Here is an 18,347-nt window from a genome sequence, read left to right as displayed (position 1 = left end):
CGCGCGCCTCTGCTCGTCCGCCGGCTCATCGCTCGTCCGCTCGTCACTCGTGTCGCGCGACACTGACCGAGGTAGCGAGTCGTGCGGGTTGTGCCTCAGTCTCGCGCCGTATCTCGCATTGTAAATCTCGTTCACTCGTTACCTTCAATTATCGTGTTTGTGTTGTTCCGAAGCTCTATTCAAATATCAACAATAGATTGAAACAACTGACATCCCCCTAACGTCAAAAGAGACTTTTCAGTCATGGGTGGTAAGTTTTCGTTTCTTATATTTTTTCCTGCTACCAGTATCCGACAATTTTTTTCGTGCTTTATGTAACGTAATGTTTGTACCGAAAATTATTGAGGTTCGATTTGATCTTCTTTTCCATTGATCGACCATCAATACGATTCGTGCTTCGTTTGTGATCAAAGGGCCGCACGTGTCGCTTCATCGGTGTCCAAACCTTTTGCGTTGTCCCGGCAACCAGGCGCCCTTCCTATTAAATGACCTTCAAACGTAAACTGGTACAATTCTTTTTCTTATCACGCGTATCCGTTATTCGACATAATCGGACCATAAAAAATCATTTTCTTGATGAATTTTTCGCCAAATACCGAGATCAGACAACGCTATCTGTAGTACAACTGTAGGTCGATTCAAATCTCCGCAACACATTCTGACAAGAAATACGTTCGCGTAGCATTGGGGATTATCCGAGAAGCTTTTTCGTCTCGATTCGTCACCTCGGCGCGTCTCGCTCACTGACGCTCGTGGTCCTCCCGTACTTTTCGTCCCGCTTTTACGATTTTCGCGCATCGCGACCTTGAGCTTAGGGCGCCTGCGTTTCTCGCTCCGTTCGGTCTATATATATTCGTACATTCATACTCTCGATCCCTCTCATCATCCGCACTCTTGATCCTTCAATTTCATTAAAGTGAATCAACAAACAAGAGCCAATATCCGCAAATGAATTATCCAATAAAAATTTCTCCGACACTGACACTGAAAATAAACGCTCGCAAAGAAAATTCTTTCGACGATTCAAAGTCGAGGTATTCGAGCGTTGAGATTTTGAATAAGAGAAGAATGAAATAGCCTCTCTTTGGGAAAGACTGTAGCGAATTCTCGGAGGATATTTTCGTATGTGATCTAGGCAAAGAGCTGCTCCCCCAGAAACGGTGAGCATGCACGAGCAACAAAATCCAGTCGTGGAGAGCGAGAAAGTCTCTCCCCTTTCCCTCGTCCGCTATTCCGAGGGTTTATTCCTGGCGCATGTGAGGGACAGACGGAAAAGTTCCTGTCTGCGAAACATTTTTTGCAACTTTTTTCATTGCGCATTCCTTCGTCTACGAGTCTCGAAAATATTGGCCATTCGATGTCAGGAGTCTCGGAGCTTTTCATCTGCCACATTCGCGATTAAAAAGAGCTTCAAATATAATCTCAACCTGAGATTGAAACGACGAATTTTTCTATTTTCTCACCCAACCGAACACCACACGACGAAGAAACATTGTCAACAAAAATATCTTAGTTGTACCATTTCCTTCGAGTTTTTCGCGCACCTCTTGTCACAAATCTTCGTTTTTGTGGGAATTTACGAGAAAAAAAAATGAGGTTAGTCGTGAGAGGATTGATTGCCTTCGAAAATTTCGACAACTTTCAGCATCGAGCTATCGGATGAGTGACTCCACGCGAAACCCGTACAATTTTAGATATTAATGTTAATTTTAGACAGCTATTCGGTGCAGCCATTTGGAGCTAGGCTGTGAGAGTAGAGGGCGTCAAATGTTGTGCTCGTACGGCTGTAACGCGAATTAACTTCAGCTCTCGCTCTCCCCCGTTTCAACTCTCAAGATAAATTCGACTATTTTTTTATGTTTCATTTTTCTTTACGAGCCTCGAGGGAACTAACGCATTGCCAAAAGCATAAACTCCGTTGGTCAAGTCCGGCAGCGTGAAAAAAAATCGTTTGTGTGAGATCCTAGGAAAAATGGCCTCCGCGATGAACAATTGTTCGATTTTTAATCAGCATTTTTTCCCTCGATTTTTAGCGAGTTTTAACATTTTCCTGTCAACAACGATTTTTTTAGGAAACGAACATGAATTATTTGTTCCAACGAATTCAGTGAAAAACAGATTTTCAAACTGCATGGGAATTCAGCCCGGAGGTTGTTCGTTCGAACTCCGTTCGATCTGAGATTTGAAAACTTTTTGACAGATCGTGGAAAAACGGTGCTTGACCTGCGGCAAGGTCCGCGGAGCGTTTCTCCCACATTTTCAGTGTGCTTTCATCGAGAGGTCTTTCCGGAGGTTCAGCTATTCATAACGTCGTTCCGTCTCAATCCCATTATGAGAGGAGAGCGCGCGGACGTATAAATATAAATCCGTCGGACTATGCGTTGGTCAAAAGAGCATAGGGGGCGCGAGAGAGGAAACGGTTGCGCGGCGCTGTGGGCGGGAGACGTGAACGGGGCTGGAGGGGGGAGCGTTCTTAGCCGGCACACAGCCCTCTCAAGTTTCGGTGTCTCCGTATCACAATATGCGGATCTCCGCGACTCTCAAACAACTCTTACTTCGTCCTCGTTTAAAACACTTTCATCTCGCGAATAAAATATTCCAAAGTGATTTTTCACTCGGGCGAATGATAATATTGAAAAAATATTCGATTGAAGAAAGAAACGAAGATTTCTCAAAGCGTGATCTTCGCTCGAACTTCCGACTCGGTCTTCAGCGGGAATGAAAAAATGTTGTATTTTATTTTCGTATTTTCTCCCTCAAAAAGTGGCGTTTTTCGTTTTTATTGCTCGGAGCTTGTCATTCGTCGCTGCGACAAATCTCCGCAATCGTTTTCGACTGGCGAGCTCCCCGCGGAAGACTTGGAAATCGTTGGGAGCATCGATGGCTCCGAGTATTCGTCGAATATCGAAGAAAAAATTCCAAACCCCTCGAAAACGATGAAGCAAGATTTTTTAAGGTAATTTTCTTCCTCAAAGAAATGGAACTGGAAGGTTCGCATGACAGAGACGTTGAGAGTCTCTGGAAGGTGGTAGGGCCCGAGAAATCTGATCTTACGTAGGTGCAACGAGCCTCTCCGCAGTATTGCCAACAGAAGGACACGCGGAACTCAATGCTCGACTCTCCACTGTCTTGACGTTTAGCTATTATTCGGTTGCTTCGGCCCAGACAACTTCATTGTTCTCAAGGCTCGCGCGCGCGCGCGCGGGGCTACCGGACTGCTCGCTTCCCCCTCATTCGCATGCTTCCGTGAAGGGACCTCCGGGAATCGTGAAACGAGTATATTACGCTGACAATTAGCAAGCGAGTAGCAAACGAGAATATTTCAATGGCACATAATCGCGGCTAAATTGAAGCTAAACGCTCGGGGAAGGTAAACGACTTTTGTGCGGGTCTGAGAAGGGCCTGACAACAGAAATTTAAGATCTCATTGGCATGACGCCGAAGTTTGCAACGTTGGAGTCGAACGAAATGAACGAAAAAGAGATTTATACTTAATCATTTTTTTATTTCACGAATCGCATTGATGTGGGTTGAAAAATAACGAATTGCAAATTCGGCAGAAAACAAAATTGGAGATTTACTGGAATTATTCGCGAGTTTTTTTAGATCATTTCGTTGGACTCCGACGTTGCAAACTTCAGCGTCATTCATTGGCCAGTGAAACCAAGTACGATTCCAGGTGTGGAATTCGAGTCGAATAAATCGACGGAAACGTCAAAAGTTGACAACTCGTAACCCAAATTTCATAATAAAAAAAAATCATTGAAAAATATGCTCAAAACTCATACGTCTCGAGACGAAATAGAATTTGCGTGACACGCAGGGGCCGCGTGACACGCAAATAAAGCTCCAGAAAAGGTTATCGACTTATCAGCGATAAGAGAAAGTTATTCGGGATTAGAAACTTTTTTGCCTTTATTTCGTCGAGCGAGGCCCGAAGTAACTATTATTTTTGTACCAATACTCTTTAGAACATTGGAAAGGTCAGGTTTTCTTATAAAAAAATAAATAAATCGAAGCGTATATTCGCGCTGAGAAACGAGATGACAGCTCCACTTTCGTTGCCGTTCACTCACTCGTAACATTTGGTGAAAAATGATGCAAATATCACTCAATTTTGGCATTTAAAAATTGACGTTTTTCTCGTTTTATAAAAATTGTATTTTCACTCATTATAATTCGAATGAACAATAACGATTTTTTTATTTAAAAATCATCATTTTTCTGGCAATTTGAAGGGTCAAATGAATCTCGAGCTGATTATGGAACTCGACGAAATTCGATTTAAAATATACTTTTTATTGTGAATGAAAACGTCGCGAGAGAACTGGCTTTTGGTTTTTATTCGAAGCTCGCTAAGAATTATCGCACTTGGCGAGAATACGATTATATAAAATCACAATCTGATGCATACGGAGACGCGGGATATTATTTACGAAATGGGAGGCCACGTGTCTCTGCGAGAAACGCACGAAGAAAGTCGTTGCGGATGTGATTGCGATGAAATAAGCTCGTGCCAAGAGACCTTCGTGATTTCGTGGAGCTATTTTTATTGATTTCTTTTTATTTTTATAATCGTCGTTCAATTCGAACGTTTCGACATCGAGTTTGTGCTCACTTCGAACGAAATTCGTTTTTCCATCATCGTCGCCCAAATTCTCGGGATCTAAAATCGTTTTTCCAAGTGGCATTTTATTGGAAACCCGTTTCTTTTTCGTCAAAATCGGAGACGAATTTTCGGCACCCTCCTTACGATTTTTTTCCTACTCGATTCCAATGAATTTATTGACGTCAGTGAGAATCTGAAAAAGTTTTTGCTCCGAGTGCCGGATGGGCGCCCGAACAATTTTATCTCCGCAACAGTGTCGAAGAGAAAAGACGCAAATTCAACATCGCGAAACTAAATTAGGAACTGTGGCGAGTTGCCAAATACCCGAGAGCCGTCTCTTTCACATTTTTATTTTTCATCATTTTTTTTCGCAATTTTCCCCCCCAATTTCTTTTCTATTTTCTCCAATTTCTCGCGCTCCTTGTACCTTCAACGTTTATTTATTTATGCTCCTCTCGCTCTACGAAGCAACGCTCTCCGTTTTTTTCGTATCTCGATAAAATGTCCTAGAAAAACCGAAACAGGCTGGATTTTATTCCACCGTTTACTCTCTCTCTCACACGCCCATCAATTTTGGAAGCTCTTGCCTTCTGACCAACCGGCAGCTCCTTCCGGGAAGCAAAAATCCCAAAATTTATCCTCGCAGAGTCGAATTTTTTCCAGTCGAAGTTTACCTTCGACCAGTATCTCACAAATTTGACAGCGAGCTGACCACGTGATTTACATTTTGTTTTCATTTTCATGTTTTGTTGTTTTTATCGCTAGGTTTCGCTTGGGTTACGTTGGCGACAAACGACTCGTACTCTCTGGGCGCTCTCGTTTTGGCACATTCATTACGACGTGTCGGAACGAAACATGATCTCGCCGTTTTGGTCACTCCCGGCGTGACCGGTGCCATGAGGTAAATTAAATTATCAAATTTATCATCGCTTCAATCTCCGGCTACGCTGGTGATGAAACTTTCGTCTCTGCTTCCCAGATTCGAGATTTGCTTCCCTCTATTACTTGTTTTTTTTTTTTTTTCTCCATTTTTGTCCCCAACTCTATGAAATTCCATGAAAATACTCGTAGACTAAATTTCTTCGAGATTTTTCTGCTTCCCAGTAGAAAATTACGAATTAATGTGAAAATTTTCCAAAGAATCTTGTCCCAATGCCCGGAAGCTCGCACGAAAATAACAATTATGATTAAACGTATTTTTTGAACAAACGAGAATAAAAGCAAACAATCTTATCGAGTGATTTTTTCGAAAAAATCATTTTATCCAAAAATGTTATCTCGATTCTTCCGCTAACGTCGTTTCTCCAATTGATCTCGAGTGCATCCGCGGCGCCTGTCACGTTCATACGTATATAGCTGTGACAAAAAGCTGAACGACAGCCAAGGAGTACAGCGCGAACTTGAACTTTATCTCGATGCGATTGGGTGTCATTGCCTGCCAACGAACTCGCACGTATAAATAATTTGCTCACCTGCTTTAAAAAAGCGTGATGTGACAATTGTTCTCTTTTCGATTGATGGTTTTATGCGAATTTTTTATCCCACAAATCCACGAACGAAAGAAATTTACGATTTTCAAATCGAGTGTCAATTGAATTTTCATCATTTTTAAAAATTTTTCTTCCAACAGAGAGAAACTGTCCTCCGTGTTCTCGCTGGTCCAAGAGGTCAACGTTCTCGACTCGAAGGACGAAACTAATCTCGCCCTTTTGGCAAGACCCGAACTCGGAATCACATTCACCAAGCTACACTGTTGGAGACTCACTCAATATGAAAAATGCGTTTTCGTCGACGCCGATACTCTGGTATTATTTTTTTCAAAGATTTTTACGCTCACGAAAATTCACTTCTCTGTACTAAAAAATAATATAATTTTATTCAAATAATGATTCAGAGTTTTGCAATAGTGACTTGAAAAAATGAGCCAAATTTGTCAATGAAAAATTTCCTTTCATTCTAAAAATCATTATTCGATTGGCTCTGTATGTATTAGTGTATTTGAAAAATAATGCAAGTGAATTTGTCCCGAAAGGTGATAAGAAACTGCGACGAGTTGTTCGAGCGTGAGGAACTTTCGGCAGCACCCGATGTCGGTTGGCCCGACTGCTTCAATTCCGGTGTATTCGTTTTCAAACCGTCTCAAGAAACATTTGCCTCGTTAACATCGTTTGCCGCTGCAAAAGGCTCCTTCGACGGTGGCGATCAAGGCCTCCTCAATCAATACTTCAGCGACTGGGCTCACAAAGACATATCGAAGCATCTCCCCTTCATCTACAACATGTGCTCCACTGCCACTTATTCCTACTTACCTGCTTTCAAACAGTGAGTTAATAAAAAAAAAAAATAAAAAAAAATTGTTTAATAATCCACTGAACTCAACTTGGTCTCTGACTCTAAAATTCACAACTCCTGTTTGAAAATTTCAAAAACCTGTGATCGGAATATTACAGGTTCGGGGACGACGTGAGGATTATTCATTTTATTGGAATAACGAAACCGTGGCTCCAGTACTTCGACACTGTCACGAGCCAGGTCCAGCCTGCTCCGGGCTCGCATCATTTGCTGCCGTTGCTCCAATTGTGGTGGAACATCTTTTGCGATAGCGTTCATCCCCAATTGTCTCCAGTTATGGTAAATAATGACGTCTCGAACAATTCGCTAAAATTGCAGTCCGAGTTAAACTTTTCCTTCCCGTTTTAAAGTGTGAATTTTGCCAATTTTTTTGTCATTTTCATCTTACGAGCTAAATTTGTGTCTTGAATACAATAATTATTTATTATTATTATTATGCCTGATGACTTTAATGCTTATCACCCGTTTACTGATTTCGCAAGCTAAGCAATGAACAAAGGGATTCTAATTCGTCTTATCGTGAGGTAAGAATTTTGAAATTGTGCCACTGTTCAAGCTTTATTAGTCATTTGTTCAATTTCTTGCGAATTGTAACTGTTTGTCGTCTATTCTCGTTACGTTTTCTCAAAGTTCCTTCTATAGAAGCCACGATTTATAAATTCTTTTCAAACAAGCACTAGAATGATTGCATACCAAATTTAAGAACTGAACATCATTTTTCGCTCGTTTTTTGCCGAAAAATGTATTATTTCTGGACTCTCGTCTTCTTATTGCTTTCATCAATTTATAACGTTATCGTGTATTTTGTTGAATTTTGAAAATCGTTGCACCGCGAGACGTATCACAATTACGAGCTTTTCCACGTAGCAGCTTTCATGTGGCATGATATTATATTCGACGCATATATTTAGCGTGAAATTATTTTTGCACAAGGTGGTGACGAACGTTTTCACATATTCGCAAGACTTTTTGGCACGCACTTACGATTATCTTAGAGCGTAGAAATTTTGTCACCGCGAGATACTGCGCATTCTGCCATCCCTATTTTTATTTTTCTCGATTAATCAATTTTTCGTTTCAATATTTTTTTCTTTTATGCGTGCAAATAAACGGGAACGACTATTTTTTATCTCTTCGATTATTTCCATTGAGCTCGCTATTTCAAAAAACCATTTCGTTATTTATCTCGGAACGTATTTCGTTCACTTTTCAGTGTTGCAATTTTTTTAAATCTCTCTAATCGTAAGTTTGAACGTTCTTTTTGGCACGTACTTTGAACCCCCTTTGTATTCCCGAACATCCCAGTTTTTGCTCTTTGTTCGCCTTCATTGTTCCATCGACAGCTGCATTCTTCGTAATAAAATCGTTTGACGCCTTAACTTTTATTAATATTTGGGATTTTTTGGGGGTTCAAGGAATATGTTGAAAACAGCGTTATTTTCAATTAATAAATTGTAATAAAAGTTGCATCGTTGATGACTCTTGATTTTTTTTTTTCTCGAAAAAACGAATTGTGAAAACAACAGTGTGACTTTTAATACTCGTATTTTATCGACGGTGTCCATTTTTGGAGATTTTCGTTTGAAGAGCAGTTGAAATTACCCATGGAAACTATTTTGATATCCAATCTTACGACATCGAAAACTCCTGGATACAAAGTTTCATGAAAATCGGATGATTTTATGAGTCATCTTTCTCCCTCGGTCCGAAATCCGTTTTACTTTTGTTCCTCGTTCCAAGATCCCGAATTTCGAGTTTGAGCAGTGGCAGAAAATGAATAACGATCGTTGAAGCGGGAGAAAAAAAGTGCCAGGAAAGCAGAAAATTGTTGAATAAATAACTGAGGGATTTGGGAACAAAGTAAAGTTGGAAGGAAAACTTAAATCTTGAAAAAATGGATACTCGAATTGCCTATTGTGTAACTAACCAAATAATTAGCGTGCAATATTTTTCTGTTTCGGCATGGTTAATGCTTGCATAGGCCAGCAGCACTTTGGCACAACATTGGCACGAACACAAATCTCCTTCCGTCCGATCACACTATCCCATGACAACGTCTGACTGCGATACGGCGATAATTGCAGACGAGAAAATCCAAAACGCCGTGCCCGATTTTTCCGAATTTCGTGATCCTTGGAACAATTACCATTCCGCTGATGAATCGGCCGCCAAGTTTACAAATAACAATGATCGTGTTGACTACGAGAATGATCAAGAAAATGTAGAAAATTTTTCACAACCCTCAGACTCTGGTCAATTCATAGTAGAAACTTCAAACATTTTGCCGAGTCATGATTTCAGATCGAATTTTCGTCAGGAAAATCATCAAAATTCAGCAGTATTAGAACGTTTCGAGAATCGAGTGATTCAAGATAATGTAACTCGTCATACCCCGCAAAATCATTATTTTCACAACTGTGAGAAGAACGACGAATTGCGAGTAGAAGAATGTCACACTTTCGATGATAAATTCTGTCGAGAACGCGATATCGAGAAAGAAAACGATGCCGAAAGTTGTAAAAACCTAAACGACAGCTCAACGAGCAGAGAGAGTTGCGACGTGGCTAATTTGTCGGAAAGTCGTGAAACGTTGAATCTAGGCGAAGCACATCCCCCCAATGTTCATCGTTTCCACTTTTATATTGACGAGAATCAGCCAGAATCAGAAAAAAAAAATCATTTTTGCCGTGATAGACCGAGCGAAAACGAATGCACAGAAGTTACGAGACAAGAACGACGTGTTAGTGACACTGACACTGAGCAAGCCGACTCTGACCCCAGTCCTTCCTGTCCCACCTACGCCCTGCCCTGTACAAAGCCCAATAACGTAACAACGCAATCAGAATCGAACAATTCGAGCCAACTCGAAAGTAACGATGTAAGTAAATGTTTGTTGGTTACATTTATTCAATCGCGTCATGTCTGTTCCTGATGTGGGTTGTATTGTCGGGCAATTTTATTTCTCGCCATCATTATTTATCTATAAAATTGTTTTTCCCTCTCTCTCTCTCTCTCTCTCTCAGCTGGTCTCTAATTTTCTATCCACCAGTTATCAGACGGTATTGATTTTTTAGAATTTTTCTAAATTCATCACTTTACACCTTTCCCGTTTATTGACTCCACAAAATGACCGTCACCGATGCTTTACTCTTCTAGTAATAGTGTATATATTTATGCATTTCAGCTGTAAATTTGATTATGTTTCACAAACGCTTCCTTTTTTCACGTTGCACAATTCCTTTTTTTTTCAGAAATACGTTTATTCATTTTGAATGAAAAGCAACATTTGAATCTTGTCTAACGTCATTTGGATAATCGGGAAGCTATTTTCGATTGAGCTGTTACTCGATCTCACGTGTATACAAAAAACCGTAACCATCAATCCGAATTTTGTAATATTATTTGTAAAAATAAAATGTAAATTCGTATGCAAATGACGTTAAATTTTGATAAAAAATACACAAAACTCTTGAATAAGGCTTTTTTATTGTTGATTGAGGGAGCAGATGGGCCCGAAAGCACGATCTCTAGTTACCTCATAAAAAATTATAATGTCAGTCAACATTTTTCGTGCCTGGTTACTCGTGCCGTTCTGAATTCTAATAAATTCATGTTCGTGTCAGGCTGGAATCGCAGGAGCACTGGCGAAAATAACGCTCGGAGAAGCGAGGAGTCCCGAACAAGTAGCGTTCGAAGAGCACATGAGAAAACAAAGCTGGGAGCAGGGACAAATCGATTACATGGGACGTGACAGCTTCGCTAATATATGGAAAAAGATCAGCGAGACTCTGAGCGCCCAACCGGAAAGGGAACCTTCGCCGCCCAAAGTGAGGACAAGCTAGCAAATTTGGCGAGCGATACTCGACAAAAAATCATTTGAAATTATCGTTTCAACGATCGTGCAATTTTTCAGGCTGTCCCGAAGTCTGAAAAGGCCGAAATCGAAGGAGAGACCTCTGCGGTTTCTCGCGGAGAAGAAACTGCGCCAACAAAAAATGAAGCCGGTACGTGCCCACAATTTCCATTTGTACGAGCACAGCCGTTTTCTTGTCTACGGTTTTGATGAAATTACAGTCCAACACAAAGCTAGTAACGCCGAAATATCACGAGAAATATTGAATCTGTACAATTTTTACTTGAAAGTCCCTTAAGAAATTGAGTTCAGTTTTTCGTTTCCTTTTTTTTTGTGTCAAATATCCTTGAAGCAACAAAATAAAAATTGACAGTGCTCAAAAATGGCAAGCAATTAACGTGCTTAGTGTTTTTGTTTTCGTTTTTTTTTTCACATTTTGTTTTTCAAAATGTCCGAAAAGAAACCAAGGCGTTTTTTTTTGTGACTCGATTTTTAAATGGTGATTTAAAGATTGAGTGTTTGAAAACAGGAGCAGAGGAGAGCAACTAACAGACGCCATAGCATTGCCGCGTCTTGTAATGTCGTTTTGCTTGACTGGGGTAAATATTTTTAAGTGCTTAAAATGAAATAACAGAATAATAGAAAAATCAGCTGCTTTTTTATATACTTTCTCTACGAATTCCAAAAAACACGGTTCTCCCGACAACGTTATCGTGATTTTTGTTTGTGGTTCGAAGAGAATTTTTCATTGTTAGCATTGAATGTGCATGTTTTTCGTGTTTCATAATTTTCAAAAGAATCCTGGTTTGAAATGCATATGTCGAATGTGAAGATGTTTTTTTTTTTCGTATTTTTAACTTTCACGTTTTTCGCTCACAGCATCCAAAGTGCATTCAAATATTGTTATTTTCCAATTTTAAGGAAAAAAAAAAGAAAAAAACGAGTTTAATCACACTATGAAGAATGATGCAGTCATAAAAATAATGAATTTTTCACTGTGTGTTGTCATCCTTTTAATGGCTTTCGAAAAATTACAAGGAAACAGTTTCGCTCACTGTCGGTCGCTACTGTTCGTTTTTGATTTTGTCTTGCTTATGCTACAGCGACACGATCGAGCAACGCTTTTGATTAACAGCATTGAGCCGTCATAAAAAATAACAATTATATATCATTTCTTCGCTCAACGATATCGACAAAATTTCTACGCAGGACAAATATACAATTGTAATTTCTAATCTTCATCGTCATATTATTTATTTATTATTGCACGCTTTTTTTTGTTAAATCGCACTTAATCGACTCTCGTATTGGTCAAATTTGTTTAAACGAACAGCAACTCGGAGTGGGCAACTTTGTATTTGTAAAAATGTTCATACAAGTCCATCCGTCAATATAAATTTGTAGGAAAAATTGCTGAAATAAGTGAAAACGAATCTGACCAATCTTGTGAGCGGTGCTCGATCGAGGAAAATAATTAAATGTTTATTGTTAATTTAGCTGTGCTAGCGGAACTCGAACGAACATACGAAAAAGATGATCTGCTCGGTGAGATTGCTCGTGAGTTGAAAGAATTAGTATCGCCATTGACGGATTCGATGAGAGAAGGAACGAGCGAGTCAACGATTTTGACGGAAGCGCCACCGAGTGAGGCGGCCGCAGCAGCGGCATCCTCGCCATTAGCACCATTACCCGAAATATTATCGACAGCCGAGGCGATCGAATCGATTGCGGCGCCATCTTGCACGCTCGAAATTCCCGAAGGTTCTTCATTTGACTGTAAATTCGTCGGAGAAGGAAATTTGTCCCAGGCGCCGTCCGGTGGTCTTGAAAACCCGGAGAAAGTCGACGAGAGCAGAGAAAAGACTGCCAATATCGAGATTCTATCGGAAAGCCAAGTTCCGATCCAAGTAGCTGAATCTGTGCTTGAGGCCGATGTCGAGGAGTCGGTCAGCGAGGATCTCAAACCTGTCACCGAAGAAGCCTTCTCGTCGATCTCTCAAACTGCCCAAGAGTCCGTTCCCGCCGTACTAGAGACCGCAATGGAAGCCGTCGATTCGATCGCCCCAAGGTCAAATGGATCTGTGAACTTGGCTTCGGAAATTGGCAACGGAATTGACGCCCTTTGTACTCCGGCGAACCGCTTAGCTTCCGCTACGATGGCCGTCGTTGAAAGAGCTTCTGACCTTTACCAACCCGTACAATCTCAGGATTCAACGAGTCCAATTATTTTACCGGCTGAGCCTACCAACGCCGGAGAAAATGTGCCTTCTCAAATTGCTCAACCGACCTCAAGTTTACCCCAATCGACTCAACTCCTCGAGAAACCCAATGATGATCCTGCGGAATCGATTGAACGGGCTGAAACTCTCCGAGATCTGAGCGTCCTCGCACAAGCAACGGAAGTATCTGCCAAACGTCTAACGGGAGATCAAGTATCTACCGAGGCACCTGTGGACTCTACAATGTCCTCGGCAACTCCACAAACTGCATCAATTCCTACGGAAAAATACGAAGAATCTCCCGAGTCCTTATCATCCGCTGGATCGTCGATCGAAGCAGCAAAAGTAGCCAAACCATCATCGAAAACGGAGGAATCCGAAGTTTTTACGAGCTCAAAAGTCGACGAACCCAAATCACCCGAATTGGCACCGACAAAAATCGACTCCACTACCTGCCCAATGAAATCGGCGAAAAAGATGCAAGAGTTTTCAGAGAAAGCCGAGAAATCGGAGATTCCTAAGGACTCACGAGCTCCGAGCTCGCCGTCGGTCCCTGAACAAAGTCTCTCGGATTCGACTGACAAAGAAGTTTCTCAGAAACCGCCCGAAAAAGAGGAAGGAAAATTGAAAAAATCAATAAGAAAAGAAGATCGAAAAGTACCCGATGACAAAAAGGATTCTGTCTCGGCGGCAGAGGAGCTTACCGAAAAATCAACCAGCAAGAAGTCCACTAAAGAACCAACTGCCAAAAAAGTAGTCAAATCATTAGTGGATAAAGATGTACTGAAGGTGACAATCGTCAAAAAAGAAATACCCGAAGACACGGCCGAAAAAGAAGTGCGCGAAGAAGAGACGGTTGAAAAGTCCGATGAGAAAAAATCGATCGAGTCCTCGACGGACGAGTCTTCGCCCGTCCGACCGGCGAGAACGAAGGAGTTGCAGATCCCAGACACACCGACGATAATCGAGGCAACGCCGCCCACTTCCCCGCCGATTGGTGGCGCCGAGAGTCTTGAAGAGCAGCAACAGCAACAGCAAGCGAGCAAGGTCACGAAGAAGACGGTGAAAAAAGTTGTGAAAAAAACAAGCGAAGCTAAACCGGCGGATGGTAACGAGGCCGAGACGGAGGGCAAAAAGGTCACGAAGAAGATAGTCAAAAAAGTCGTCAAGAAAAAGGACGAAGACGGTAATTCACCTGCCGATGCTACGGGGGTCACTGAAAAACCCAAAAAAATAGTCAAAGTCGTGAAAAAAACAACAACGACGAAAACTGCCTCCCAAATGCTGGACGCCGAAGCCCCCGTGCCGGAAACGCCGCCGCCCGGTACACCGGACGTTCCGGTACCACCCAAACGGAAAATTAAAACTACCACCAAAACGAGCGTTTTCAAGTCCGATTCCGAGCAATAAGTCCCTCGAAACCAATCACGTTTCGATCGTTTCCTTGATTATTTTTTCAATTTTATCTAAAATTATTTGATTTTCATTGTTTTCGCGAGGAATTTTCGCACAATTTGAACCTCGGGAATGGCGATCCCCAAATATCGTTGATTGATTATTTCTTACTTTTGCCGAATTGTTACGTGTTTTTCGGCAAGTTTTTGCAACAAAAAAAAACTATACAATTAAGAAAATTATCTGTTTGTTTATCCAATTTATTTATACACTAATATATATACAGATGTACGTTTATACCGCGTTTTTATTGTTGAAATGAGAGAATTTTCTCAATTAACTTTTAAGCTCGTGTTATAGCAGCTTGATTCGTTTATTTTTGGCTCTTCGTCGTCACCTACTCGAACCTTACCTAATTATCATGTAATGAATATATTTTGTATAGATAAGCTACTTTGTACGGATAATTTTTACAGTTATCATTGTTTTTATTATGCCAACGTTTTTCCCTAGTCTACAGTTTCGTTCGTGTCCTCTTCCCTTTTTTCATCGATTTACGTTGTATTGCATTATGGATTTATTTTTTATTAATTATTCATCATTATTATTGATAGTGTTGTCATTTATGGTCAGAGATAAATAAATTTTCCGCAACATCCATCAACTGATATATTGAAATGTTGAACTTTTCGCAAATTTGGAACTTTATTTAAATAGTCTCGTTTTCCATCCTTTATTGGCAATGGTTCTAATCTTTTTTTTTAGCCATTTATTATCGAAAAAATATTAATCATTCGAAAAATAGCGCGTTTCGGTAACGCCATCTCTTGGATTTCAAAGAGGTTGACTAAGCGGTAACCATGAATGTACGCATCGAAAATTCGTCGCTTGGGTTGCGTGAACAACACACAAATTTCACCGGGTACCGCCGACACGCCGTTCATTGAACGTTTATTTACTGTTCCTATTATTTCTTGCAAACGAAGGTACGGTTTTCGTATTGAATATTTTGAATCTGTAGTTATTAAATTGATATCTATTTTATTGATATTATGGTTTATACCTCGTTTATCTGTCGGAGTAAAATCCTAACCTCAAAACTTGATATTTTTGTTTATATCGTTGAATTCATAAAATAAAATTAAAACATTTAGAACATAATTCAACACCAGTAATAGAACCAAATATCATTTCATTCAAATTGATATTTAAAAATTGAAATCATCAAAATTCTAGAAATGAGAGTTTTGATACATGGATCAAAACAGATATAACTAAACACTAGTTTTTGGCATCAAAAAATGATACTATAAAAGAACTTTATTACTTATAAAATCAATAAATGCATAATAAAACAATTAATAGGACTAACATTTAAAATTGATTGTAAAATGAACTCTTACTATTTGTTTATGAAAATTCTGTTGTACATGAAACGACAAAATAACCAGAAATCTTATTATCCAACAGAAAACTTTAGATTCACAATGGCTGCGACAATGCCCATAAACCCCAAGCCCTTCCTAAACGGTTTGACAGGCAAACCGGTGATGGTGAAACTGAAATGGGGTCACGAATACAAAGGTATTCTGGTTTCCGTGGATGGGTACATGAATCTTCAGCTTGCAAATACGGAAGAACATGTTGAGAGCGTTTGTACAGGCAATCTTGGCGAAGTATTGATCAGATGTAACAATGTTATGTACATAAGAGGAGTCGAGGAAGAGGATGAAGAGGGTGAAATGAAAGATTAAATATTTCACCACTCATTCCAATTTTTCACATTCTCAAATTACACGTGTAATTATAAAAAATAATTGTAATTATAACTGAAAAAATAATTTATTCGTAATAAACTATTTTTTATTACGTCAAAAACAGTGGATATTTTATTTTCATAGTATCTTCATAACCATTTTCTTTTATGATAAATGAAAATTTTAGAGCTTTCTATTAATTTTCATTAATGGGACCCTGTGTCGATTTTCGCGTGTAAATTAGTTTGATCGTTCCTGTTCAAATTTCGCGCGTATTTTAGTGATATTAGTGATTAAGTCATACCAATAACTGGGGAAACTTATTTGATAAATTTGTCAAGTTTACGAACTTGTTGCATGTTAACTCCCGATATTTCAAGTAGATGGCACTGCCAACTGGTTCGGTTTTGAACTTGCATTGATAGTATTTCGTAAATTTTTTTTTCCCACGTTCCGTGAGCCGGCTTTGTGTATCGCATCCGATTTATTTTTCGTTGTTTCGGATGAATAAAAACTTTGAGATCTTCGTTTCCTTCCAATTTGTGAATCTTGACTTCAAAATAACGCAAACATTTGTATGCCATTATAAAAACAGTTGCATGTAGGAGTTTAGGAGTCATTGAGAATTATTGTTATTACTCATCACTGTGCGATAATCAAATCTATTTCTACAGAAATTGTGGCCGGTAGGTATGTCATAACCTGAAATGGCTATTTCATATATTTTTGTGGACATAATTCGCAAAATCTGAACTGTTGGTGCACTCATTTTTCAAAATCTTGGGTCCCTATGCATGTCCTCCGATCTTTGAATTCTCATTTGGTGAATAAAAAAATTATAATCTCTTGAAACATCAGAACCGCACGTTTATTTTTAAAATTGAGTTATACGTGAATTACGATCACGTGCGACAAATATTTCTAAGTATCAACATGTACAGTGCTAAAATTAAAAATAAACGAATCAAATGATTATAAAAGAAAAAACATCATCTCTAGTGACCTCTGAAAAAAATTGATCTGAATCTGACGATTTTTTATAACCCACAAACACCATTTTAGTTTTTTGACTCTATTTGCAACTTCCCTATTTTTGTTGCTTTATGACAAATTTCTCTAAATCAATTATCAAGAATGCATGAATCATGATTCACTACTTCCTCTTTCTTTCTCCCTCTGTGCCCACTTGCTGTAGCATTCATCCCTTGGATCCTTGAAACAATGAAACAAAACCCAGGTGGACTGACCAACTTGCATAGTCACAGGAATATTGAAGTCTCAAATTGTGACAAGCAAAAACACAAAGAATTTTATTCTTCTTTAGCTACAGGCTCTTCAGCTAGGATCACCACAAATTTGAAGAATAACATCCTCGCAGTTGGAATAAAAAAGAAGTTGAAAAAACATGGCAACGTGGGATTACATATTGGTGGACGAAGAAAGTGGATATTATTGTTGCGCGATTTGTGATTGTTACATGGACAATTCGTTATGTGCGGACGAGCATGTAAAAGGTCGCCGGCATAGGAGAGGCGTTTATCGATACGGCGCATCGATAACTCCGCATGGACCACAAGAATATTACTGTGATTTATGCAACTGCTGGATTTATTCGACAGCAAATATTCTTCAGCACATGAAAGGTCAACGTCATCAAGAGTCCCTTGATGAGGCTCCAGCTGATGAGAATAAAGGGGTTGATCCTTATCACTTCATTGTTATCGAAGGAGAAGCAAAACACTATTGTTATCTATGCAATTGTCAACTTACTGATGATTCAAAAGTGTATATGCACGTAGATAGCGAGGAACACAAAAACGCTGTTGAAAAATATGGCTTTGACATAATTTCGTCAGATTTCAAGTGGCTGGAATGCATTTTATGCCAATGCACAATTAGTACTTATGAAGATGTTTATGAACACATTACAGGAGACGAACACACAGAAGCCCTTGAACGGGAGTCCGAATTCGAGTGAAAAGAGAACAAAGCTACAGAGCGCCGTAATGCATTTTATGCATTTTGCCAACTGGTTGGCATTTGATTATTCTTTAAATTTTCATTTTATTTCATCTTTAAACAGAATAATTTAATTACATTAAATTTTCGTAATATTTTCATTTCCCACGATATTTTTTCCTTTGATTTCGAAAAATGTATTC

General features: G+C 39.5%; 1 protein-coding gene across 1 annotated transcript; it reads left to right on the top strand.

The window, feature by feature from the left end:
* The first annotated feature begins 46 nt into the window (after positions 1–46).
* Positions 47–15,096, top strand: Gyg (Glycogenin). The gene is made up of 11 exons (XM_043429641.1): positions 47–250; positions 5,375–5,510; positions 6,240–6,414; positions 6,642–6,931; positions 7,060–7,240; positions 7,444–7,485; positions 8,943–9,839; positions 10,585–10,788; positions 10,875–11,021; positions 11,344–11,413; positions 12,312–15,096. Exons 1-11 carry the CDS (start codon positions 244–246, stop codon positions 14,441–14,443), a joined length of 4,281 nt encoding a protein of 1,426 aa, XP_043285576.1. The 5' UTR covers positions 47–243; the 3' UTR covers positions 14,444–15,096.
* Positions 15,097–18,347: the final 3,251 nt, after the last annotated feature.

Source organism: Venturia canescens, chromosome 9, assembly GCF_019457755.1.
Source record: "Venturia canescens isolate UGA chromosome 9, ASM1945775v1, whole genome shotgun sequence".
NCBI classification, from domain to species: Eukaryota; Metazoa; Arthropoda; class Insecta; order Hymenoptera; family Ichneumonidae; genus Venturia; species Venturia canescens.
This window is presented reverse-complemented; position numbering and strand designations above follow the sequence as displayed.